General features: G+C 38.1%; 3 protein-coding genes across 12 annotated transcripts in view; 2 read left to right on the top strand and 1 right to left on the bottom strand.

Annotated features, from left to right (window-relative positions):
• Positions 1 to 22418, top strand: part of LOC108105974 (whirlin) — a 33287-nt gene extending 10869 nt beyond the window's left edge. Inside the window, exons 2-19 of one of the 10 annotated variants that reach the window (XM_017212780.2) lie at positions 1407 to 2244; positions 2373 to 2511; positions 2854 to 2865; positions 3892 to 4022; positions 6234 to 6529; positions 6616 to 6936; positions 7006 to 7177; positions 7322 to 7432; positions 7493 to 7522; positions 8787 to 8881; positions 9324 to 9636; positions 11292 to 11363; positions 17240 to 17245; positions 18482 to 18562; positions 21138 to 21224; positions 21880 to 22074; positions 22140 to 22232; positions 22290 to 22418. In XM_017212780.2, coding sequence (XP_017068269.1) covers positions 1420 to 2244; positions 2373 to 2511; positions 2854 to 2865; positions 3892 to 4022; positions 6234 to 6529; positions 6616 to 6936; positions 7006 to 7177; positions 7322 to 7432; positions 7493 to 7522; positions 8787 to 8881; positions 9324 to 9636; positions 11292 to 11363; positions 17240 to 17245; positions 18482 to 18562; positions 21138 to 21224; positions 21880 to 22074; positions 22140 to 22232; positions 22290 to 22418 — 3108 coding nt within the window. In that variant the 5' untranslated portion in view covers positions 1407 to 1419. The remainder of the gene's footprint in view (positions 1 to 1406; positions 2245 to 2372; positions 2512 to 2853; positions 2866 to 3891; positions 4023 to 6233; positions 6530 to 6615; positions 6937 to 7005; positions 7178 to 7321; positions 7433 to 7492; positions 7523 to 8786; positions 8882 to 9323; positions 9637 to 11291; positions 11364 to 17239; positions 17246 to 18481; positions 18563 to 21137; positions 21225 to 21879; positions 22075 to 22139; positions 22233 to 22289) is intronic. The other 9 variants (XM_017212781.2, XM_017212791.2, XM_017212782.2 and 6 more) reach the window with 9 other exon arrangements.
• Positions 11564 to 15937, bottom strand: LOC108105977. Its single transcript, XM_017212794.1, has 2 exons — positions 15764 to 15937; positions 11564 to 11983 (listed from the first exon to the last, which is right to left on the bottom strand). The coding sequence occupies exon 2, from the start codon at positions 11965 to 11967 to the stop codon at positions 11734 to 11736; it is 234 nt and encodes a 77-aa protein (XP_017068283.1). The 5' UTR covers positions 11968 to 11983; positions 15764 to 15937; the 3' UTR covers positions 11564 to 11733.
• Positions 22419 to 22505: 87 nt separating the features above from the next.
• LOC108105976 (putative cyclin-dependent serine/threonine-protein kinase DDB_G0272797/DDB_G0274007) lies at positions 22506 to 26108 on the top strand. The gene has a single exon (XM_017212793.2). It carries the CDS (start codon positions 22515 to 22517, stop codon positions 23247 to 23249), a length of 735 nt encoding a protein of 244 aa, XP_017068282.1. The 5' UTR covers positions 22506 to 22514; the 3' UTR covers positions 23250 to 26108.
• Positions 26109 to 27217: the final 1109 nt, after the last annotated feature.

The raw sequence follows: 27217 nt of genomic DNA, 5'->3' as shown, positions 1-27217 counted from the left end.
AATTGAATTCGATGGGCTGCTGTAAAAGTTAAGGCAGTTTCCTTTGATTCAGTTTGGAAACTGACTTCCAATTATTTAATTATTTAATTCATTTCACTTTGGCTTCAAATTTGTATTACAAATTGTATTTGGTTAGAGGCTTTTGGTAATAAAAAGTTGATTCGGAAAGTAGTTAGTGGTTTTAAGTATGGCGAATGGCTGTATGAGGTATTAAACATTAAGGACTATGATTAAGATTTAAGTTAAAACCATGATTAAAGTAGTATGAAATAATAATTGTTTCTGTTGCTAGGGTGACAAGGTTGCCCAGATCGCGGAAACGATCGAACTTGTTTACTTTATATAGAAAAAGTCTGGCAACACTAAAATTCACTGGCTGGCAGTGTTTAAAAGTTTTGATTTGAGAAAACCGCTAATCGGACTCAGAGAACTGTAAAACACAAGTGTAAGAAAAAATAAGTTTAGATTTTAAGTTTGTGAATCAAAAAATAAGGATTAGTAGTCTAAATCACTTTAAGACCACCACTCACTTCTCACCTATTGAGTACTTATCGGTTATCAATAACTGCAATATGTGCTTAGCGCAATGTTTGGCTTAATCCGGGGAAATTGCAAATATTTTTGTGGCCAGTGCCGCTGAATGGCTATCGTGTGCACGTCATACCTAATACCAATACCATATCCATGGCTAAGTGAGTGGCAATGTGTAAGCACGGCAATTTTCAACTATTTATGAGTACAGAGGTTCCTCCCCTCGCACCATACCTCACACCTAAACGATGTGAAAATGTGTGGATGGTTTAGGGGGAAGAGCACTGCTCCTCCACCGGGAGTGTGGCATGTGGAGGTGCTGCCTTTGTGCTAACCTGTTTTTGTTTTGCCAACCAAAGTTGGCACATAAATAATGAAGCACGGGGCATAAGTTCCCATTGATTTCACAGTGTGTGCAAATGAGTGTCTCTGTGTGTGTGTTCGTGTGTTTACAGGGATGGTGAGGATATATGAGGGAGGATGAGGGGCAGCAGTACACCATATGACTCTAGAGATTAAGCCATTGTTTGCACTGAATGTGGCGCTCAGTCTGAGCTGCGGCTTAGCGGCCTGCGTACGTAAACAAAAGTTGTTCAAGGGATTTCAGATTGGATGGAGGAGCGGGTGTTTTAACCCAATTCCGAATGAATAGTACCTGTTATAAGAGAATGGGTAGATTAGGCCTTTACATTATGTCATGAAAAAGGGAATTATGTGAGGAAGTTATAATTATTCGAAATATTTTTGGATAGAAATCCTGAAATAAGATTATTTTCCAGTTAAATGATAGTTTTGCAGGGAATTTTCAGCTTGAAAGATCTACCTACTTTACCTAATGACAGAACCTCTAATTAATCACATATTCTCATTTCCAGCTCCAGCAGTGTAATGCGCCTTGGGGGCAGTGGCATTCCATACGACGGCGACCCCCTGACAATGAGCGCAGCTGGCAACGACTATGCCGAACTCTGTGATCTTGGACCCTCGCGATGGAGTGCCCGACCCTACGGATACAATGCGACCGCAGCGGCAGCCGCCAGTTTTGGCCTTGGGCCCACATTGGGCGGAACGCAATCGTCGTCGAGTGTGCCGACGGGTGGATCGGCTGGACTCAGTGGTCACCACCTGCGCGGTAGTGGAGCGCCAGGTCCGAGCAGCTTCGAGGCGGAGGACATTGGTTTGGCTTTCGGTATGATTAGCCCGCCACCGGGCAGTGGACCCTATGTTGGATCATCAGCTGCAGCGGCGGCCGGTGGCTCGCGCGTTGGCAACAGTACTAGTTCGTTGCGCGGTGCCGGCGGTCGTTCTGGACTCTATTACTCGCCGCCGGGCACCTCCTATACCATCATTGAGCGACCCCACTCGCCGCACTATTACTTCAACTCGGCGGGTGTGCCCACTAAGGGTGGCTCGTTGCCGGGGCGTGGCAGCGCCTATCTTAGCTCTTCACCTGCCAGCCACATGGCTGCTGGAACGGCGGGCACATTGCCCACGTCGACAGCAGCCAGCGGACGATCGATGGGCCAACATTCAAGTAGTAATGGCAATAAGAAGAGGCCCATCTCGCCGGAGCAGGTGCTGCGCATGTTTGGCGCCACCCAGTCGTCATCAGTTCCTACGAGTAGCTATCACTACAGCAACGGCGGCACGCGGGATAGGGATCGCACGGGCAGGCGGAGCCCCGCCAGCAGTCCGCCCTCCACCACCCACCAGGTGAGTACAGTTCTTAAAACTCTTTTTATAGGAAAAAGTATAAGTCTTTAAGAAGTATATCGAATGTAGAAGACTTTAACTTTTTCTTTCTATATTGGATATCATTCTACTGTCATTTTACTTGCCAGATTTATCGGGATCGGGAGCGGGAAAGGGATCGCAGTGTCCCGAATATCCACGAACTTACGACGCGAACCGTTTCCATGTCGCGCGACCAGCAAATTGATCATGGTTTCGGGATTTGCGTCAAAGGAGGTAAAGACTCAGGTGAGTGATAGTGAAAGTAATTTATTTATTAAATGATGGTCTTAGCAAAAACTTTACTGAGAAGTGATAAAGAATTGCAAATCTTTGAATTTTGAAAAGCATAAGCCTGCCCATTTACGTATACGTGATAAACAGCATTTTTGAAGTTCTTAAAGGAATTCATACCTCAGGAAAGGAGATATTTTATAAGTCTGTTAAGTCATCTGAGTAGACACTTAAACTAGTCGCATACCTAATGTCTTAATGTCTCAAATAATAATAATTTTCCTCCTTTTAAAAATCGAATTTCATGCATAAACATGGACGTTGGGCCTCTTTAACTAAAAATTTCTATGAACTAAGCTCTGTCTTTTGGTAAATATTTTGTATGTTTACTGGCACATTAACAGCTTATGGTAGCTTAGTGTATAATATATACCAAAGTAAGCTATGTTTAGCTCGCTAGTGTGCTAAAAAAACCTTCCAAACTACGATATCCCAACACTTTCTTACCCATTTAATCTGTCCGCTGGTACGCCCCTTGCTGTTTGATTCGATGTCACGCCCAGTCGGTTTTGGGTGATGGTTCTCCTGGTTTTCCTTTTGGCCTGGGAAGCTCTTACGTGCAATTTAGTTTTCAATTTCGTTTTATTGTCCGGGTCTCTGAGAGCCATGTGTCTGTACGTCCGCCATGTGCGTCCACCTTGTCCGTTCGTGTTTGAGTAAACCACGTGTATTGGCGTGCATGTTTGTGTGTGACAAACCGCCAGCAGCTTTGACATTTCCAAGTGCATTTTGCACCTGACTACCTTTTTGGCTAACCAGCTCTTCCTGCCTCCTTTACCTCTGGCTTTTACTCAGCAACGGCTATGGCAACTGCTATTGCCTCTGCCTCTGCCACTGCCACTGCAACTACAACGGCCTCTTCCCTTCGTTCATTCCTTCATTTCCTGCCGTTGAATTTATTTTTAGTTTGCAATATGCGGACGGCTTTAAAATCGATAAAAATCTATTTAAGTTGGCCCCGTATGCAGGCTTCTCCTATTTCCTCAGCTCTTCCTCGTCCTTACCTCCTGTGTGCCATTGTGCCTACTCATACAAATACAAAACACACACACACAGACACACACACGTGCTTTATAAATTAAACATAAAATGGCTGCCGCACTCCATCCTCTCAATCCTCTGCAAAATGGCTGAGCTTAATGAAAAACAACGAAAAAAAAAAAGGAAGAAAAAATGAAAACCAACAAAGAGAGAAAGGGGTCTGGGTAATTTTTGCCTGAAGGGCGGGGAACTTTTATTAAAAATTGAGTGTATGAGCAGGCTGACTAATTGATACCCCTTCTCTACCTTTCTCCTCTTTTCTCCACTTTTTTTTTGGTTTATTTTCTGGTTCAGGCTTAGGCGTCTACATCTCACGCATAGAGGAAAATTCGGTGGCCGAACGCGCCGGTTTGCGACCCGGTGATACAATCCTAGAGGTGAACGGCACCCCCTTCACCTCAATCAATCACGAGGAGGCGCTGAAGGTGAGCATCCCACAAAATATATTTACGCTCGCATAAATATTTATATCTCTTTTGATCTTTATTAAATATTTTGTAGTAGCTAATGTTATTTATACTTAGATAAAAATCGATGAAAGCATACAGCAATGCGGTGGTGGGGTGAAAGTTTCCTTGATTTACCAAAAATACATTTTTATTGGGTATTAACATTGATTGACAAGGGGAGGGTTTTTACACTTGACAAAATATTAAAAAGGAATTAGAAATTACACATTTTTTGTAATGAAAATGTCTCAGTTTATATTTTATTCAATAATGTATCTAACTAAAGGCAAGTTATGAAGAGAAAAGTAATCTTAAGTTGATTTTTCAGAGAGCTCTTTAAAATCTGTTTAGAGTCAAGACCTATCCCCCCGTTTCTATGAATTTTCATCTTCATCTCTCTTCGACCTAAGCCACTGCCTTTCCTTCGACATTGACAGCCATGTCAAAATTCTTCTTCCATCAAAAAATATCTAATTTTATTGTACACTTTATTGATTTTTAATGCGATTTTCTAGCCAGGCCGCTCTGATATAGGCAGCCTCAGTTTGTCAATCGACTGGCTCTTAATAGTTGCCCATAATGGGGTTCTATCCATCAAGTATATATATATATATATATATATATGCATAAACATGCTATATATTTATATGGGTAAACTGTAGTCAGTGGGCCACCACATCACCATCGTCTTTTATGGCCGACACTTGACAGAGTAACCAAAAGAAAAGGATTTTCTTGGCCCTACCGACAATGGCAGCTGCCTCCGAAACGAAAGTCAATTTATTGTGGAATATTTTATGTGACACGTTATGATAGTCAATATAATTCTTTCTCAAACATATTACTAGATATGGCCAAAAAGGACGACGAAGAGACATGGCACATGTTGTGCCATTTCTCACGCTTTCGAGCAATTTAAACTTTAACAGTTTTCGACAGAACTTTGTTTGGGAATACATATATAGATACACACATATATGATAAACTGCAAATGCAAATATATAGATTGACATTACACCCACACCCTTTACTCGAATCGATTGCTGTATGCTTTGAGCGATTTTTCGTAGTTTGTTTCCTATACAAGTATATAAATCTTTATGCACTTGATACAGTTTTGTATGAATATTACTAAACCAAATACGAACATACATATTTGAAAGAAAAAACCATGAAAAGAAAATCAATAATACACTAATACAAATATACACTGAGAAAAAATTGGCAATAGATTAGTCGCATTTTGTATTCAGAATTTTTTTTAGTATTTTGATATTTTTTTTTTTTTTTACTTTTTTTTAGACATTTTTAAGTTCATTTGTTTAAGTTGACCGACTTGAAGGACTTACATTACCCACTTGCAACGACTTTGCACTGAGTTTGCCTTTTAACTATTCAATTTCTTAGAAGCCACCACACATCCTTTTTGACTAGAGAACTGAGCTTAAAAGGATTTATACAGATATCCATAACGAATGTCAAAGAATTTCAAAAACCACAAAAGCTTATGTCGCTGCATTTTAGATCGACAGAATTTTAAAAGATTATCAAATATATGTGTGCAGTTGGGTGTAAGGCACCAAGGAAAGCCGACCACAAAACCGAAAAATTAAGACTTCAACCGAAGAGCTGGAAACCCCTAAAAGCGGACAACACCTGTGGGGATTCACAGACCAATTTGCACACACACACACAGCACCTGCACCTAGCGCCCACCTCAACATTGGTCAGTTTCAGACCACCCAAAAACACAATTCTGCACATTCTCACATTAGTTTTTTTTTGTTTTTGGTCGAAAACAATTAAAATAATGACAGCAAATTGTGGCAAGCAACACTAAAAACTGACAACAAAATCCAGAGACCATTGAAAAACTCGGCAACAAATGAAAGTTAAGAAGGGGGGACAGCGGACACGCCCACCGTTAAAGTTAATTAATAATTTCGGGAAATTCCGATACCACTTTACCGTACACGTTTTTGTCCAAGCAATTTTGCAAATTTCCATTTGTTTTCGTTTTTTTTTTTTGTAATTTTCATTTTTATTTAGTATTTTGCTCCATTTCCCCCTCTCTATTTCGCTATCTATCTCTCTTTCTCTATTATTCTTGTTGGTTCGTTCCGTTCTGCTCGCATCTGCCCTCTCTTTTTTGTGTCTCTTCTATTGCCACATTTTTTCTTAACGCAGAGATGTGTGCAGATATTGAAATCGTCACGTCAAATCAGTATGACGGTGCGAGCGCCGCCCACTCTGAACTCGACCGCCCCGCTTCACGGCTTCGGTCCGCCCTCCCGCGACCCAATGTACGCATCGATGGCACCACCCCTGCATCCACAGAATCAGGCGGCAGCGGCAGCAGCGGCGGCGGCTGCCTCCGGTGCGGGTCTGCCCTTCCGACAGACCTGCTCCTGGATGGACCGCCACGGACGACCCGCCTCCCCGCCCATGGAGTACGGTGGCAGGCGCAGCGAGCGACGAGATCGGTAAGTATATAAGATCTGTCAATCTAAAACCAAAAGAAAAGCAAGATTCTATAGTTAACCCCTTACCCTTACCAACCCCCCCCCAGAATACGTCGTGTGGAGCTGCTGATCGAGCCCGGTCAATCTCTGGGCTTGATGATCCGTGGCGGCGTGGAATATGGCCTCGGAATCTTCGTCACTGGTGTGGATAAAGACAGTGTAGCAGATCGATCCGGACTGATGATCGGCGACGAGATTCTCGAGGTCAATGGGCAATCCTTTCTCGATGTGACCCACGACGAGGCTGTGGGTCAGTTAAAGTACCACAAGCGCATGTCGCTGGTGATACGTGACGTGGGCAAGGTTCCGCACTCCTGCACCTCCATCGAGATGGAGCCCTGGGACGCCTACAGTCCAACGGGCACAAGGTGGGTTAGGAAGAAACCTTAAATTATATATATGAATTATACAAAAATATGTTTATTGATCCTATATAGAGCACGCCGAAAAGGTCAGATTGCGACCATGGTGGAGGAGAAGGCGCGCTCTCTGCTGCCCCGTCATCACTTTGCAAGCCTTTCCTACTATATTGCCGAATATAGTGCGAAAGCAATGACCATAGATGCCTTTGTTGCCGTCTTATTAGAGATGTTAGATACGTACGAGAAGGTGAGTTTGAGGGAAGGGTTTTGGGTTTTGGAGATGTATAAGGTTTTTATGTTCAAAAAACCAAAGGAAAAGTTATGAGGAGAGTAGGATAATCTAATAGATTAAATAATATTTACAACAATTATATATTTTTCTAACTTTCAGCACACGCTAGTGACGGAAATACGGGAACTGGTGTTCCCTGAGGATCGCACGCGATACGATGAGCTCGTTTATCGCAGGGAACGCGATCCTTATAGCGTGGATAGGCATAGGGTAAGTTCAAGGCTCTCTTTAACACCTTAACCCCTATGTAAACTTTTGATTTTCTTACAGCGTAAGGGAGACCCCGCCCGTGATTTGCCGGTAAGCTTTTTAGAAGATTTATTCTACGACACAGACACAATATATACTTAGTTAAGAGAGAGACACACTCCTCTTTGCCAAACTAACTAACACTGAGCATGTTCTTCTGCCAAATAAACTCTAAACTAATACTATATATATGACTACTGTTCAACCGGTCTACAGTCTACTACTATTCGTCTATATCTCTACCCTACTTACTATATACTATATCTATATCTATATATATATTATTGTTTAGTATATCTTTCACTTCTTGCTGTTGTCTTTGATAATTGTTGTCACTGTACCGTTTGTAACTTTTACTTTAATTTATCTGTTTCAACTGTAGACAAAATACAAATAACACTCGTCAAAAGAAAATCAAAACAAAACTTGTAGTTTAATTGTTGAACGAGATACACTTTCTTTAGCCACCCAACTCAAAACCAGTTAATGCTGCTTTTTCATTTTCCTTGCATGCAATTTTCTTTTATTTTATTTTGGTTGAGATAGCTTTCAGAAAACTCGCTTACTTCTGATTCGGCCCTTTGCAAGTAAAGTTGCATTAAAAAACAAAAACAAAAACAATCAAATCGAATGTCAATTTTTCCAAAAACAAAAGACACCATATACATACCAACATTAGTTACACATTGTAGTGGCAAAGTTTTTACATCATTTTTAGTACTAAGAAAGTGGGGAGTTTTGTGGATTTATGTAAATTAAGATGAAACCAAAGCAATTCGAAGACAAACAATACAACTGCCTCTAAGGAGGAAATTCGAAACGAAGTACAGTTGTCTCAAAATGAGTGAAACTGTCGTTGTAAATATAGAAATTCAAAAAGGGTTTACTGCCAAATAGTTAACTTTAGATTTAGTCTTATGTTTAAGTAAGAAAATTACTGTAAAATATCAAATTGAACTTATGTAATTTCACATTGAAAATGCACTTAAAGGATAATCAAGAAACCACAACAGTCACCAAAAGAATCAGCACCATATCAATATAACTATCGATCGAATGCACTCCCAGACACTCTATCTCTGTCGCTCTGTCTTTAAGACTATCTATCTCTCTGTCGCTCTCTGTCTCTGTTCTATGCTCGGTAGAGTTATACGAAAGCCTAGATTAGAGCCTCCCCGCCCCTCTCACTGACTCTCACTCACTCTCAAACTGTTGTTCAGCTGTCACTGTCTCACTCGCTCTGAATCGTATGCAAAACCAAATCGTTCGTTTCGTTTCGTTCCATTCCGTACCATTCCGTTCCGTTCCCCAACAGGTAACTGCCGATGATTTGGAAATTATTGCTGCCACTGGACGGAGTCCTTCGTCGGACTCGGGCCTGGGCATGACCGTAACGGATATACACAAACGGTATCTAGCCAATAAAAGAAAATTCATATCCCATATCCCATATCCCTTAAGATCCTATCCTGAACAGTGTTGGAAAAGATAAGAGAAAGGAGTACATAGGAGATTAGTCGTGAGAGTCGAGAAATCCTCTTCTGGAATAGGAATTAGTTAAAAGTATATACTACTATATATACAAAGATTTTCCATCAATATTATCATATCCAGAGCAGCCTTAGAAAGAGTAGAAATGTTTTCCAAATATGTAAACAAAAACTTAGAACATTCAGTAAAGTCAAATGTTAGAAAACTATCAATTTAAACCGAAAATATCTAAAAGTGTTTATCCTTAGTAAAAAGCTAGCTAAAAATATCTAGAAATTCCCCAACACTGATCCCGACCCACCACCCTCCCAGCCCGTCATAACAGTTAACTTACCTGTGTGTGTGTATATGTATACGATAGACCCGCACTACAGTTGCCCCATCGCCCAATGTCGGCGGGACCCATACTGCATCGCTCACAGCCAGCATCACATTATCAGACAGCAAGTAACCAGTCCTCATCATCATTATCGCCTCCACAACAACAACAACAACAGCAGCAGAAGCAACAACAACAACAGCAGCAGCAACAACAACAACATTATCCACCCCATCATGCCTCATTGCGTCATCTGGGCGGAATTGGCGGCAACGTGGGATCTGGGCGCCATCATCATCATCCGTTGGGACCAAGTCAATTGAAATTCAAACAGGCCAAAGACAATCAGCAACAGGTCAGGATCGAAGCGAGATGGGAAAATAGGGTAGCAAGTGGAAAAGAAAATTTGACTTTCACGGTTCTCTTTTGAAAAAGTTTCGGATCTATCAACGATTCCTATCCTAAGGCAATCGAACTTAGGCTTTTATATGAAAAGCTCTTACTTAAAGAGTCTTTTCTTAGGGTTTCCTTAAATTTCCTTAAAAATATATTTTATGGCACCAAAATCTATCTTAAATTTGGTCAGTATGCAGTATTTTAAGTTCATCTAAGCTTTGGAGTAAGAAAAAATTGACATTCGGCTGAGGAATTAGCCGAGGTTTCAGATTTCCAACTCTTTTGTGTGTCTCTCTTATGTTTTTTTTTATATTTATTTTGTATCTTGAGTGTCTTTAACTCTCTATCTCTATATCTACTTTTTGTACGAGGTGTGTTCAAAAAGTAAGGTGACTTTTCAAATTTCGCGGGCAACATATTTTCGATTATCGTTTTTTTTGTTTTGTTATATTGGTACACTCTTCCCTAACATCTGTACCAAGTTTCAATGGAACATCCTCTTTTGTTTGGTTGTGAGAGGCGTAAAGGTACAAGTTGTTTTGCGAGCTCGGCGATTTTTTGCTTTTTTCGGTCTTGGCTCGTCTGGGCTCTTCCATTGGGACGATTGGGCTTTGGTTTCGATATCATAACCATATACCCATGATTCGTCACCAGTTATGACCCTTTTGAGTAAATCTGGGTCGTCGTTGACGTCATTCAACAGCTCTTGAGCGATGCTCATGCGACGGTTCTTTTGCTCAAAATTCAGCAATTTCGGAACAAACTTCGCTGACACACGACTCATACCCAAAACGTTTGAAAAAATTTCATGGCACGAGCCAAGCGATATACCGACATCTTCAGCAACTTCTCTGATAGTGATTCGACGATTTTCCAAAACAATTTTCGTCACTGCTTGAACGTTTTCATCAGTTGTTGACGTGCTTGGGCGTCCAGAGCGAGGCTGGTCATTGGCATCTTCCCGGCCATCTTGGAAGAGTTTGTACCACTTGTACACATTTTTTTTACTCAGAACAGTTTCACCGTATGCCACTGTCAACATTTCAAGTGTTTCAGAGCACTTAATTTTATTTTTTACACAAAATTTGATGCAAATCCTTCGATCCATATTTTTCGATAGCAAAAAATCGCCGAGCTCGCAAAATAGCTTGTAACTCTACGCCTCTCACAACCAAACAAAAGATGATGTTCCATTGAAACTTGGTACAGATGTTAGGGAAGAGTGTACCAATATAACAAAACAAAAAAATCGATAATCGAAAATATGTTGCCCGCGAAATTTGAAAAGTCACCTTACTTTTTGAACACACCTCGTATCTTTGTCTCTTGTTGTGTGTAACGTCAATTGTCGGATTTTTTTTTTTATATGTTTTGAGTCTTTTTCCATGTTTGTCCAACTGTCAGTTTGTGTCTGTGTGTTTACGTTTTCGTATCTGTTTCCGGTTATGTTGTACTTCCTTTTTCAATGTTGTCCAATTGGCTATTGAGTGTTGTAATACCCGTTAAGTCGCATTAAGACCAATGCCAAAACTAAATTGGTTACCAAAAAGAGCCTTAAAAGAGCTGCTTAGCTGACAAAAAATGTATTTTGTAAATTCTTTTATCCCGGCTTAGGAATACGGCTGTGATGAGCACAGAACTCGCCGGGGCAGCGAAACCCTTTTACCGGAATACGAACAAGATACGGTGAGTAAGCCAAGTGATCGAGATTGTTATAGTGCGGGGGTGTAATATAAAGCTTTATAGCAGAGTGTGATCAATAGCAGATTCTAATCATAGATCAAAGTTTTCTTAACTCTACACTTTCGTAACCATTTCCATGAATTACCATTTCATGATAAGCACACACCTTGAATTTCCCCTTTTTTTTTGAAAGAAATCTCCACTCAAGTTTTGTATATTTTATTCTTTGTATCTGTAACTGTATCTGTATCTATAGTACATACGTTAACTATATTAACTAACACTACAACTTAAGCACTATATATCTAAGTATCTATGTATATATATGGGGTTTATGTATGGGCAGCATGTTTGCCTAGCCACTGAATCCTTCTCACATCTTGTCATGCATTGAACCCTCGGCCACCATGGGCAGATGGTAATCACGTGGCGGTGTAAAGGGTCGTACAAAGTGTCGCCACTGGCGGTGGTGTAAGGGCGGGGGCGGTTGCATGGGCGTGGACCCGCCGGTTGTTACCGCATGTTGGTGCTGCTGATGGCAACTGTTGGGCTCGAATTTCGGGCGTGGTATGCGCAACTGTTTGATCTCCGTCAAATAGGTTTCCATGTTGTTAGCCAGTCGCCTGTTAATGTTTGATTTGTTTAAATGATTTGTTGTTCTTTGGCCAAGTTGCAATCAGTGTGGAGTGGACTTTGTTTGATGAGTTTGACGTTGCACTCGATGGTGGCAAAGTCAGCAGAAAAATAAACAGAGGGAATGGGTTGGGGTGACCTAGGATATTGAGCGTTAAAGTTTAACTAACTTTTAATTCAGATTATCAAAGGAAAGGGATAGTTTTAAATAAGACTTCTTCTGCTTTTTGGTTAAACATTTGAACCTGACCTATTTTTCTAACAATGCTTTGCTGTAAAATATAAAAATATTCCACAATCCGAGTCGAAATTCAATGTCAAGAAGTTTCTTAACACTTTAAAGAATTCCAAAAGATTTAATACTATCCCCTCAAAGACACCTCCCTTAAAACTCTTTCTATCGACCAAGAATCGTCCAGTAATGAAGAACTATTTTAATGTCCCGCAAACTTCACTTATTCACTTAAGTTCTTATTTGATTTAGAGCGAAGAGTCTTATACTTGAATATACTTTTCATGAATGTTTTCCCCCCTACCATTTGTGCAAACTTCGCCGGTCGTGCCACTCACAGCACACAGCTCTCCCGCACAACTTGTTGATTAAGTGCAGCAAAAGTGAAAGTAAACTCACCGCCAAAACCCCAATGTATGTACGTTGGTATATAGTATGTGTTTCGGCTAGAAGACAAGACAAGAAAATTGCAATAATTTCCGCAAAAGGCGTTCAACCGTATCAACATGCAGGCAAAGGCAGAGGCAAAAGCAGAGGAGTCAGTCAAGTTCAGGGCAGGATTTTCATTTTGGTTCGCATGAAATTGATTTGGATTTGGGTCTGGCAAAATGAGTAGCAGCTAAACGGCTTGCGATCCGCTTGCTTAGCCCTGTTTACACAGCTGACACCATTTGGGCCGGCTTGACTGACCGCCGAACGATGTCGGATGGTCGATGGACGATGGACAACGAACGATGGCCAATGGACAGACCCCGACCCAGACGGCAGCTGAGTAACCAGTTTGATTTCAACTACAACTTTTTTTGTTGGGTTGTCGCTTGTCTGGCTTATGGGACACTCACTTTTTTTTTTTCGAAATTACATGTTTCCGAGACCCGGGGATAGAAATCGTAGGGGAGCAAGGAGGGGGTGGGGGCCAGATCTGGCAGAGCAATGGCCAAGACCAAAAACTCAAAGTGGGTCATTAGAGAAATGTACTAAATAAGGTACAAAACTTTGTCAAGAGCAAACGTAAATGGAAAGTAAATTGTTGTAGCTGCAAGTTTTCCTCTTCTTCTTCTGCTTGTTTTTTTTTTTGTATTAACCAAAAGAGATGGAAGACGAAGAAGAAGAAGTTGTTTATAATGTAAATAAACCATTTTGGATGCGTAGCGAAAACCAGTAAACAGAAGCTGAAGCTGAAGCTGATGCTGAAAATAAAAACAAACCCAAATACGGTCTACAAATTCAATGGGTGTAAAATATAATTATGAGATTGAGCCCAGTTAGAAGAAATGTCTGTCAATAGAGAGCACTTTTACCCATCATCATCATCATGATGAGAACCTTGTGGGGGTAGGGTAAGGAGGAGGTGCTGGCAGTGTGAAGTCTTGAATCTTGATTAACCGTTATGACAAACTCTTTTTACGTCTATCCATTATGTTGTTTTAGCAATCCCGACAGCTTGTCATCTTTTGACATTATTAATTATACTTGACTGGGTTCCCCCCCAGGGGGGGTTAAAGGTAATTATGCTACCTTTTAAATACCCTAAGGTGGCGTTTAAAAAAGCTAGTAGGTATAGGAAAGTGACCTTATTAAAAAGTGACTCCTTTTATAAGTAAATTTCCAACTTCAAACCAATTTAAGCAACCAATTTAAAGTTCATAACTTCAAACTTTACAAATCAAAAGCTATTCAATCTTCATAGGTAACTATTAGCTTAAAGTTTACCAATAGAAAATTAACAAATCATAAACTTTAACCCACAAACATTGATACCCTAAGGCATTATCTTTTATTGCAATCGATAAATTTTGACATGTGACACTTTCGCAAGCCTTAATTTGTTTTCAAATTAAAAAAAAAAACAATTTTGTTGACCTTGCAATGGCATTAATAAAATCCAGCTTTGGGTCAATAAAAACTCCATCGTTGCGGTGGACCAACTTGGTACCCTCCTCCACCGCCGATGCGTATCTAATGACAAAGAGTTGCCCTCTCCGCTCTATACGCCCCTCTAGTTTTTCCAAAATCCCCTCCAGCCTCCGACTGAACAACGAGGTCAATGGCATGTGCTATGAATGATGATTGCCAGCTTTTCGATTCGAGTTACAAAAATTGAGCTACTACGGCTAAAAAAAACATCATCAAACACGACAACAAATCTTGGCTGCAAAAGTTTGCAAAGTCATAAATTTGATTGATTTTGAAATGGTTGCCCTGAGCTGCTTACCAAAAAAAAGTGGCTAGAAAATGATTGAACAAATTGAAAGAAAAATTGCCCGAAAATGATGTGCGTAGGGAAAAATACAGTTAAATGGGCTGACATATAGGCAATTGACTGAAAGTTTTCATTATTGTGTGAGGAAAAGTCTCTTTCTCTTTCCCGTGAAAGTTGGGCTTCCCGGTTTCCAAAGTTGTTCCTTCAGATTCTGGTGAAATCTTTCTGGTTCTGTTGCCAGTCCGAAACCTTTTTTTTTTTCTACTACTTCTTTAACTTTGCTTTTTTTTTCTTGTTAAATTCAACAAAAGGTGAAAATTTAATTTGTTGTTTAATTCACACTATTGTTATGTCCGCGATGAAGTCAGAATGTCTGAGATCAGATTTAAGCTCTGTGTTTGTTGTGACACACTGGGTATGAATAATTTGTGTTTGGGCCAGCTCATTGACCTATAAACCAACTGACAGCTGACCGAATGTCTAAGAATAATTTATCAAATCTCTAGCTCTGATTTTGTTGATCGGCGGCTGATGAGAAATGGGTCAAAAGTTGGCTTCGTTTGAAAATGATTGGTTAAATGGAACCAATTTTGATGAAACCATAAAAAGCGGCGTTCTTTTTTTTTTGGTGAGCATGCGGAACCACGTTTTATTGGAGCAATCTCCATTAGAGTTTTTTAGTCGGAAAAAAGGGGTATTCGTATTTATGCCTTTTCCAATGGCAATTACTTTAGTCAAGTTGTCAGTGCTGCCCCTAGGCCCAGAGACCGAGAGAGAGACACACTCTGAAAGCCTGTCTGAAAAGCCATTAAAAGCATTTCGTTCGTTCTGTGTTTTATGCGCATTTCTTCTGAACCTTTTTTTTTTTTTTGGCTTTCCCTAACAGCCAATGGTTGTTTTTTTCTGGGTCGAAATGTTTAGCAACTATTTCGCAGTCTTACCACCTAGAATTCCCCACCGTTTCCATCAGAAACTTAAGTGCAGAAAAGAAAGACAACAAATCAACCGAAACCCGGAACGCCTGACTGCGTCTTAACTTCATTCTGGCAATTAAAAGAGGTAACAAAACCATAACAAAGAAAATTGGCTTAGCCAAAAAAAAATACTGTGAGAAATAGTTAGAAGTTAATTGAATGCAAAATGCAAAGCAGTAAAGCAATCTCAGATGCCAAAAAGGCAGTATTGCGATGATATAACCAAACTTCTGCTACCATTATTATTATTTATGCAACAATTTTGGCAGCAAACAGAGCGCGAAATGTAACGAAACGCGAGATTTGTCAACTCCACAGGCAACTTGTTTCTCGTTCAATTTAAGCCTCGTGTAATACGCACTTTTAGCTGATGTCTGGTTGACTGTTAACGTGTTTTATTCTTTTCTCTGATGACTGGGCTTTCAACCTTACGCTCGAAGCGACGACGCGCGACTGAAACTGCAGACTTTTCTGAAGGTAGTAGAGCTGCGGCTCAATCTATAGTCGCTGCTGAACGGTTGTAGTTGCTCATGTTGCTGTTGCGATTGCTGCTGCTGCTGCTGTTGCTGCTGCTGCCAAAAGCCAGCCAAGTTGACGATGCCCAGCCAGCCGCAGCAGCAGAGCTACTCTTTTTGAAACAGAGTCGTGGGCAGATGGTACAAAGTTTGACCAAAACATGGAAAGACCTTGTAAAATGATAAAAATAGTTGAACTTCCGTGGAGAAAAATAATAAAAGTTAATAAAGAATTCAGAATAAATTCTGTTGAAAAAATTATACAGTTAAATAGTGGGTCATATTAAGACTTTATTTACTTACCAAGACGCGAAAATAAAATTAAGTTAGCTTTTAGGTTAAGTCTAATAATTATATGAATGAACTTAAGTTAAGCATTTAAGATTCAAAGATACAAAACTAAATTGATTAACATTCAGAATCAAGACAGTCTCTTACCTTGATATAAACACAAATCTATTTAAATTGAAATTTCATTTATGGTCCTTTGGTGAATCAGAAATAATAACGACTTCTAGTTAATAGTAAAAACTTAAACTTAAACTTAAGACCTACACCGTTGCATTTATTTTGGCTTAAAAAACCTTTTAACTAGAGCATTTCTTAGTTTGCTTGGCATCGACATATTTTCCATCTTGGGGCTTTCGTTGTTGCGTTTGAGTTTTGCTTTCTTTGACGTTTTGCCACTGAACGTTTTCCCAGTTACTTTTTATGGCCTAGTAATGTAAAAAATTACCCACAGCGACGACAGAAACAATGGCAAGCGATTTGATAAACTAAGATTGTCAATATTTATGACTAAAAATTATACTGCAATTATATATACATATATATATATATATATATCTATCAATATGTATCGAAAAGATTTATGCTGTAAGTGCGAGTGTAAGTGTGCGATTTACGCAATGGTCGAAACTGGAGTGACAAATAAATAAAATGTATCTGTGGGATACTGCAGCTGACATCTACTGCAGCTGTGCGGCGTTTTTAGTTTCCTCCGGCCAGCTCATTTTTTTGTCTTCTGTCTTTTATTTACCACTTGGGACTTTGTTTTGTTTTTCTTCGAACATGACGTAAACGGAAAATTAGTTAGTTCATCGTAGTTTTTGTCGACTTGAGTGAGGCGGTAGTTGATGATGGCCAGAATGGCGTTTGCATTTGGCATTGAAAAGAGAGATGATGCTCATTAGCAAATAAGCGGTGATAATTAATTTGTAATTTTGTTTTCGGTTTTCCATTTTTCTACTCTTGTTTTTTTCTTCGCCATCGTTTCACGCTGCGTATGCGCAATGGATGGGAATCGCATTAATTGGAAACAGGAACAGGTAAGCTCAATGTTCGCTGCAATCGCCGTTTGTTACACTTTAAGCACTTTTCGAAACTATCTTTTCGACACACAACACTCACTTACATATACACACACACACACACACACAACCAAAGAAATGCCAAAACATATATACACATATATATACATCTATATAAACTCCAATATATACGAACATATTTAACAAAGGAAAAAAACCAATAAGGAAGCAATCGTAACATAAAAAGAGCAACAAAAAAACTCTTGTAAATATTTAGCTCGCTATCTCTGTTTTAAACCATTTCGCTAACTAATTTCGCCGCTGGGTGATTCGTGTGCATAATTTTCCAAATGCAAGAGGCGGGTAACGGCGAACGTGGGCGTAATACAACAGGCCCATGCAACGAAGCTTTTGAGAAGATTACCTCACAAAGTTTTGACATAACCAAAGCTAATTAGTAAATGAACGCGTTTTAGTGGTTGTAGGCGCGGTTTAATCCCAGATTATTCAGTTGAGCAAAGGAAATTTAAATTGCAGCCGAAAAGTGTGCTATTAAAATGTTAGAAGCATTCTAGTTTATATATTCATGTAGCCAGCAACATGGGAAGGCAAGCCTATCAACATGTTGCTTAGCAACATATGTTGCCAAGAGTAAATAGGAAAATGTAGAAATTTTTTAAGTAATAATTTACAGATTTTCTAACTAGTTAAATAGCTAATATAGAAATATATACAACAGTTAAAGTTGATCTATATAAACAGTAGCTTTTGTAGAGATTTTTTGATTTAGACACATTATAAAACCCATTTTATGGTTAAGAGTCATGTCGTTAGGTATTCATATTCCAATAGTACATCTAAGTAGTTATGGTTACTTGTAACCTCCTGTACTCTTCAATATGTAACCAACTCAACTATATGTATATCCAGTAATAAACTTAAAAAGTAGCTTGACTAGCTTAATATACATTTAACTTAGGAACCCTAACAAAAACGACCCACAAAATCCTCCTATTACTTTCTCTCTATCAAAAACCTAGCACACTGATTTTCTATTTCCCCCCCTCTTTGATTTCTCCCCTCTACCACTCGAGTTTGTCATTTCACCCCGGTCACACCCTCAGCTCAGTTTTTGTGTTCTTCCCATCAAAGCCATTCGAATCCAGAGATCGCTTTTCAGTTTGAATTTCCGTGACCTCTTGTCCCCCGTACTCCCCGAAATTGTTCTTGTTTGTTCATTTGTGTGCATTTCAGGGCGGCTACTTAGATGGACTGCGTTCACATTTGGGTGGTTTAACACAACGTGTCAAATCATGGTATTGGGGACGACCTCTAGTAAGTGCCAATGTATTTTTCGTTAAAACGTTAAAACGAAAACCAAACAAAACAACAACAACAACAAAACTACTTAATAATAACTAAAAAAAAAAAGAAAACATCACCAGCAACCACAAAATAGAAATTGTGTTCGCAAGTTCAGTGGAATAATAATTTTTGTCTGCGAAATGTTCTCACAGTCTGCATTTTGTTTTTCTTTTGGAACAAGACTTGCATCTCGTTGCATTGAATTTAGCCTGAACTTAGTATTGTTGCCAATCACTCTATCTCACTCGCTCTGTCTCTCTGTCTAACTCTGTCTATCTCTCTCTATTAACTTAAACTTAAACTTAAACTAACTTAATCGTTTCTTTGAATGTGCATTGCAACGAAAGCCACTGCAACTGCCATGAAAAATAACAATAAAAATTTTTAAGATTGTTTTTCCAGCATTTTGTGTTGTATTTTCGTAGGAAATGTGTTTTAGTTTTTTTGTGCTCTCTCTATCTCTATCTCTCTCTCTCATTCCAAATCAAATCTTTGCTTGCCCCACAAGTTAAACAACATTATTTCCATTTTTTATTTTCTGTTTTGTTTGTTTTCGTGGCGCACTTGAAAACTTTTCATATAGATTTCCTTAGTCTGTTTTTTGTAAAGTAAATTGTCAATGTAAGTATTTAAATTAAAAAAAAAACAAAAACAAAAGCTAAACAAGACACAAGACTAAAAAGCCAACAATGCATTTTAAAAAGCAAAAAGGTCAAGCCTTTAAGACAACAAAAAAAGAACGTACAAAAGTGAATAATAAACAAAAAAAAAAAAGAAAAGCTTGAAAAATACATTTGCACATTTACGCATGAGTCACCCCGATTTCTAAACACACGCAAAATATCAATATCCGTATCAGCATCGAATAAATTGGTCTTGGTTCACCGCCAGCCATAAATCACCCACCTTTTCACCTCTCTCTCTCTCACACATCGATTTGTAGTGTTTTTATAACATTTTCACTTTTCATTTGCCCTGTAATTAGTGTAAATCCCAATTTATGTTGCCCTTCATTTTTAGCTGCTGCTCTCCCACACACTCACATACACAAACGAGACACCCACCCACACATAAGCACCTCCAAAATCCAACATAGTCGTAGTTAGCAGCTCTTTAGTCCTGTAAAATACTCGTAAGTTGAAGTTTTTTCAAGTTTTAGTTAGCGCTACATTTTGGTCTTACCTAGAACGACTTAGACTAGCTAAAAAAAAAACAAAAAACCAATATCTAAGTGTCTTAGTTGCCAAATCTTTGCCATTAGCTTTTATATATAGATTGTATAATAATTAATGTATAGTTGCAAAAAAAAAGCCTTAAATTGCACAACAACTCAAAGACAAACACAAAACAGCCACACACACACACAGAGACAAAACCCACAGATACGCACACAGCACTCGCATATTCATAAATTGCACTTTTGAACTCAGCTTAGTCCCAATTACTAATTAAGTGAAAAGCTTATGGTCTTCAGTGACTAGAAAGTGTTCATTTCGTTCTGTGTGTTGGTGATAAAAAAGGAAACGATATTAATATATATAAGGGAATGTATAAAAGTGCTAAAAAATACGGTTGATTCGGTTAAAAATAATATTGAAAATCTTTAAAAAACTGCCCGTTTTTTTTTAACTTTATCACTAAAGGTTACCTTATCTTAAAAATATCTTTAAATTTAACTCAATTAACTTTGCCAAGCATAAAGTTAAACCCTAGATTTTTGTATTTTTACTACTTTTTGCCTTCCCTTTTCGATTGCAAAAATAAAAACCAAAATATAAGCTAAGCTGCTTTTTCCAGTGACAAACTGAAAAACCACTGCCAAGCCAATCAGGCAATCAAAGCTTACATCAAAAAATAATCCAATATTGGTGAAAGGTAACCAAAAATCTAATGCAAAAGGAGAAAAACAGAAAAACATGAAAGCTCTGCAATTCAAAGCAAATCAGCTCAGCTCTGCTCTAGTCAGTTCACTTCGAATGCAAATCGATAACACCAATCTCTGACAGGTCCCCTCTTCTGACTCTTTCTATCTATCTAACTCTATCTCTATCTCTCTCTCTCGAAGCACGCTTATGCTGTCCCACAAAAACCGCCCAACCACCACTCAATTTAACCCACCGTATAGTCAACTGTCATACTTTATTCAATTAAATTTCTATCTGTATGTTTGAAAACGAGCAAGATTAAAAAAAAAAAAAGTGAAATACAAACATCAGCAAACACTTTCTAAAGCGGCTACAAGCAAGAACTTTATATATATATATATTATATATTCTAACCATATTTCACACGCAACCAAAAAATATACAGTCTACCAAGATAAATCTACAACGTTTATTAATCTCTACTACAAGCAACTACAACGAATTCTTATGCAAATATCTCTACTATTTTCATTTTACATTCAACTTATTGTACGACCAAAAATCAATCAAATGTTTGCTCACTCTGCAAAAATCAAAACAAACTATCAAATTCATTGCCAAAATACAATGTGGCCAAATCTGAAAAAAATAAAAACAAAACCAAAAAAAACAAAAAATAGGAGTTGGCCACAAAACTCTCACGAAGTTTCGATATGAAGGAAGAAGGCGGCACATTGCTGGGCGATAAAGGTGTACGAAGGCATCAGGTGAGTGCTACTCCAAAAACTAGTGCAAGCACACTAACTAATAACAGATATATCTATAACGAATAATAATAACTGAATACAGCACTTGAATGCCAACAAACAAACAAAAAAATAATAATAATCGTATGAGAAACCAAATCAAAGTTAAGATTTTCGTCGGTTTTTTTACTTTACAAAATTCGGTCACCCCAGAACATTTCATGATTCATTCCAAACAAATCACACAAAATTTCTACTTTCTCTCTCTACTATCTGTTTCTATATATATTTTACCTATATAACTCCAAAATAAACAGCAACTATGCCATTGAATATATATACCTAAGACTTAGCAATTATATGTAAATTTGAATTGGCCTAACTTTCCATAGCTTGAACCGTTTCCTATTGTTTAAAAACACACGTAAATAAATACAACAAAAGTCCTTGATTATCAACAAATTGTTAAATTGCTTGCCTTTAACAAATCACAAAATCTACTTTAACAGCTTGACCCAAAGTTATATTTGATCAAACCAAAACACAATTTGAACTTTAATCTTAGAAACTAAGTTGGTTAGCTAAGAAGTTTAAACTAAAAACTGTAAAAGAATACTTAAAATTCGTAAGTTATTTAGTTTGTATATCATAAGTCTCGATTTAATTTATTTTTCAGTCCATGCAGCGTCTGTCAGCGGAGCAGAATGGTGGTTCAACGACTGAACAAACACATGAACACAATCCAAACGTCGTACCTGATCATAGAGGCAACTTACACATTACAGTTAAGAAAACCAAACCAATTTTAGGTATTGCTATCGAAGGTGGTGCTAATACAAAACACCCGCTCCCTAGGATAATCAATATCCATGTAAGTACTTATGCTTCTTTATATATTAGTAATGAAAATGAAACTAACTTTGATCTTGCAAACAGGAAAATGGTGCAGCATTTGAAGCGGGCGGCCTAGAAGTCGGGCAACTCATACTGGAGGTAGATGGAACCAAAGTGGAAGGTCTACATCATCAGGTGAGATTAAATAATATAGTTTTTACGCTATTAAGATACTAAATAATCTGTCTGTAGGAGGTTGCTCGACTAATAGCCGAATGCTTTGCTAATCGTGAAAAGGCTGAAATAACCTTCTTAGTTGTCGAAGCAAAAAAATCAAATTTGGAACCGAAGCCAACGGCGCTGATATTTTTAGAAGCCTAACATTTGCTTGCCCTGCCGGCCAGTGACCCATTGGAACGACAAAAACTTGAGTTCCTTTATGAATGGGGCATCGATTTAACGGAGACGCCAAAACCAATGCCAACACCAATACCGCTAACGAAAGCCAAGAACCCGCCGCCACTGCCACATGAAATGCACAACAACATCAATAGCCATTATGGTAGCAGTGCGGCGATCAGCAATCATCAACCTCATCCGCATACGCATCCGCATCCACATCCTCACCAGCAACAGCAGCAACAGCAGCAGCAGCAACAACAACAGCAGCAGCAGCCGCAGCAGCAACAACATCAAAACACTAAAACGTCTAACACTAACAACACACAAGGAACACCAACGGGAGGAGCAGCAACAACTGCAAGTAAACAACAACCGGGAAACACTAACACACCAACAAAGGCATCGCGTGAGGCAACACCCACACGGGATCAACATCAGCCACATGCTACGCCCACACGCGAACACCAGCAGCAAACACCCACCCGCCAGCAGCAACGCGAGCAACGTGAACAACGTGAACAGCAGCAGCATCAACGCGAACAGCAGCAACATCATCGCGATAGGCAGCTAAATTTGCGGGAGCAACGCGAACAACGCGAACGGGAATATCAACACGAACACGAACACCACCACGAACACCAACACCACCAACAACAACAACACCACCACCAACACCATCGTGACCATCACGAGCAACACCACCATCACCACCATCATCATTACTCATCTGGATCACAGCAGCAACACCAACGCTACAGCAGCAGCAGCAGCAACAACTACAAATCTCATAATAATTCCGTTTACCAGTAAGGAGAAACCGAACAAAAACAAAAACAAATACAAAAACACCATACAAAAAAAGTCAAAATGCAATTCTAGCAATTGGAGCAACAAAACTTTTGGAAACATTCTCTCAAAACTGCAACAGCAATTCAATCAGTAAACAGTTTAATTGTGCTACCTTTGTTAACAAAGACCTCTCTCTCTGCCCCCCCTCATGCACGCCTCTTACTACACTGAACTACACAACGCGCTTGACCAAAAATTATCCCTAAATTGTCCCGGCTATATCCGATTATAACTGAATTATATGAGCCAACATATCCCGCTTCACTAGGCTTCCTAGAAATGTGTTAATTTGTTGTAGCTGAAGAGATGCTCTAAACAAAAAAAAGTCAAATATTTCAAGATTAGGTCTTTGAACCTCTTTTAAGTTACTTTCTTTTTGTTTAATTTATTAAACAAGTTCCGATATATCAAATGAAAAATTTTAACACTGCCAAGGTTAAAGAAAAAAACAATACAAACAAAAATATACAAATAAAAAGCAAGAGCATCTCTATAACCCTCACTTGGCTTTCCGTTCTATAACCACAAAGCAGTATATGGCTTCCTACCCCTGATAAAAAAAAAACTGTCTTAGTACTAGAACCAAGAACCACTCCAATCCTCAACTGGAATAACCAGAGACAAGACCTATATTCAGACTTTAGGTATCCCTAAGAACCCCCCTACTATCGAACCACACTTACTAACCACGCGCTAGTCGAATTGTGTAAAAAACAAAATCTGTGTAAACTCTAAAAACATATTATTGTATGATTATTAATTATTATTACTATTGATTATCAAGCGAGCAAACGTAGCTTAGACCGTTAGTCATTACTTGTTTAAACTAGTGACGAAAGACAAGTTTAGGTTCACACGTGATTACTGTAAGAGCAATGTTATTTGATGATAAACCCACAAAAGAGCCCCCTCACAAACCCAATAAGGCATACATTAAGAAAATCAAGAGCTTAAAAAATGTTAAAAAAGTGAACAAGTAAAATATCTTTAAAGAAAAAAAACCCCTTAAACCGTAAGCCAGAAGAAGAAGACGATGCAGAGAAATGAAAATGTTGAAGAAACAAGATTTAAAGGCACCACAGACACTGTAAAATGTAAAAATAACCAGCAAATTAGTAACGAATTGTCGCTTTTGTTAGATTCAAAAAAAAAAACATACACTAACTAACACTAACACACACAAGTACACACACGCATGCACGGCACAAACACACATACACTCGCATGCATATTGCCAAATTGATTGTATTTACAGCAGCTAATTGAACAAACAAACAAGAAAACGAAAACGAAAAACAAAAACCAACAACAAACAAAAATGAAGCCCACCTAAGCAAAAAAGATAATTTGTAAAAATTAAAAATAATCTTAAAATTAAATCACAAAAAAAACAATGTAAAAAGCTATAAATATATATTAAAAGAAGGAAGCAGTAGCTATGGCCACAAATACACACACATACAAACACTAAATACACATACACCAATACCAACACCCACTCAAAAGTACTTAGCCCAAAAAAGCGCATCGATTCTAAATTTTAACCAAAATATCAAATTATATACTCGCAGTGTTGTAAGGTTAATCGATATTTTTAGTATTTCGACAATGATTTCTTGACCATATTCGATATACATATATCTTTCGATCATTTCGTATCGATAAATCTAACAACACCGCAAGGCATATCCCTGTTATTAGTACAACTTAAACTGCACACTGCACAATTTTTGAATGTTTGTTAAATGTTTTAAAGAGCAAATGCCGACACCAGGAAAATCCGCTGCAAAATTGTATTCTCCTCACCTCAAAACTAACTTAGGGAAATTCCCAGGCACCCAAACCCAAACCCCAAAAACCAAACTCCAAAACCTGAAAAAAAAATGGTAAACGAATTATGAAACTGCTAGGGCAGAAGGGCCTCTTCGCCTGCTCTGCCACTAAAAATGCAAACAAAACAAAAATAAATAACATTAACGCGCTGTAGAGACAAGAAGAAATTAACGCTTAAAATTTGAGGTTGATTGGCATTAAGTAAAAGTTAAACGATGTTAAAGCAGGGAGAGCCGAGCCGACAGGGCGCGATCACGAGCAAGTAAAAAAAAAAAGAAATTATATAACTTAACAACAAGGCACGACAAGAACAACAGTCTGTGCTAACTATAACTTCATACGTATTGTGTAAAAAAAAAGAAAAGAAAATATTAGCAAATGACAAAAATCCTTTTTATAGATGATCAAAAAACCAAAGTATTTTTCGCTCTCTATCCTTCACTTTTCGATTATATAGAAAACGATCTACCTATCTATCTGTCACTCACTCAGTCAATCGTTCAGTCAATCGTTTCGGCAAGTTTGTTGATTTCGTTTGTTGTGTGTGATAGTGTTTGGAATAAAAATGAAACTTTTGCATGTCACAAGAGCAATTTGTTATATAACTCCCCTTACCCGCCAAAAGCCCCCTCCCAAAAAGCAAGTTAACTTTGTGTCTACTAAAACGATATGATATGGATAGGGCATTGTTCCTATGTCGGGCTTGTTTATTTTTTATCATCTCCAAAAAAAAAAAAATCTTCAGAAAACCAAAAGAAAATCTATTTCTCTGCTTAACTCTCTTTCTTATTAACTCTCTTTATGTATGTGTCTGTGTGGAAAGTAAGAAATATACAAAATTATTGCAATTGAAATTGAATCGTTATATATGAGGTATTGTACTTGTACTTTTTGTTGACTATTATGTAATTAAACGCTTTACTGAATATCAGTTATGTACATTTTTTAGCTAAAAGTAAAAATTAAAAACCAAATTCAAGCAAAGAAGCTTATGCTGTTACTTATTGTTAGTGAATTTACCACAAAAACAAAAATCTAAACAAATAAAACTCAAGTTAAATTTTCAAAAATTTATAAATACAAAAAAAGAAATAAAAAGAAAAGAAAAATCATTTTGCAATGTTTATGCGTGAAGAAAAAGATGATGAAGGAAAAAAAATATCAAGGGGATTGCCTTGTGGACGCACTCACGCCTTTGTATATTGCGATACATTTTGATGAAGGAGGCTTAACTTAAACTTTGAGAACTACCAGATAAATATCTATTTAATATAATGTATACATGCATACAAGCAAACATATAAACATATACCGTATATAAAACGTATGCTAAACTATATCTAAATTGTAAACGACAATGAGAAGCAATTTTAAGCAAAATGAAGAAAAACCATTTCAATTTCAACTTCAATACCCCCAAAACCTTCCCCCCTCTCACAAGCAAAACAAAAAAAAACACACACGGATGATGTAAACCATTTATGTGAATTAATATGTATAGAACTATATATATATATACATAACTATGATTACAAACAGCAACAAGGCTATCTATATGCTATGCTAATGAAAGGGTAAACGGCATTTAAAACTCATTCAACCAAAAAAAAACAAAAAACAGAAACCGCATCACACGGGAAAAACGGAAATGAAAGCTTATAAATACCATATAGAACCGTATATGTACCATACCATATATAGAGATCCAGAACAAAAACCAAACCATCTACCACGTAAATATCGTATATCGTAAATAGCAATAGCAGTTAGTTATAGTTAATATGGATAGCTATATTACCGAATAGCAAAAGCAAAGCCTCAGCCGAAGCAAACTTGTTGTACGATTAAGATTGAGCTAGACTTTTAACCAGAGATAATCCAAACTTGTAGATATATCGATATATCACATATAAAGTGTATGATTGTGTATATTACCGGATAAAAAACAACAAATAAAACTCTTATGATTTCCAGGTCTCGCTTTTGAGTTAATCCTCTTTAAGCCCAAAACAAAACTATATATCAAAGCCCCTTTAATGCATTCCTGACCAGACCACAAAACCAACTACAACAAAAACAAACTGTGCCACCTAGTA

Source organism: Drosophila eugracilis, unplaced genomic scaffold, assembly GCF_018153835.1.
Source record: "Drosophila eugracilis isolate 14026-0451.02 unplaced genomic scaffold, ASM1815383v1 contig_2154, whole genome shotgun sequence".
Classification (NCBI taxonomy): domain Eukaryota; kingdom Metazoa; phylum Arthropoda; class Insecta; order Diptera; family Drosophilidae; genus Drosophila; species Drosophila eugracilis.
The sequence above is the reverse complement of the archived record's forward strand: the minus strand, read 5'-3'. Positions and strand labels throughout refer to the sequence as shown.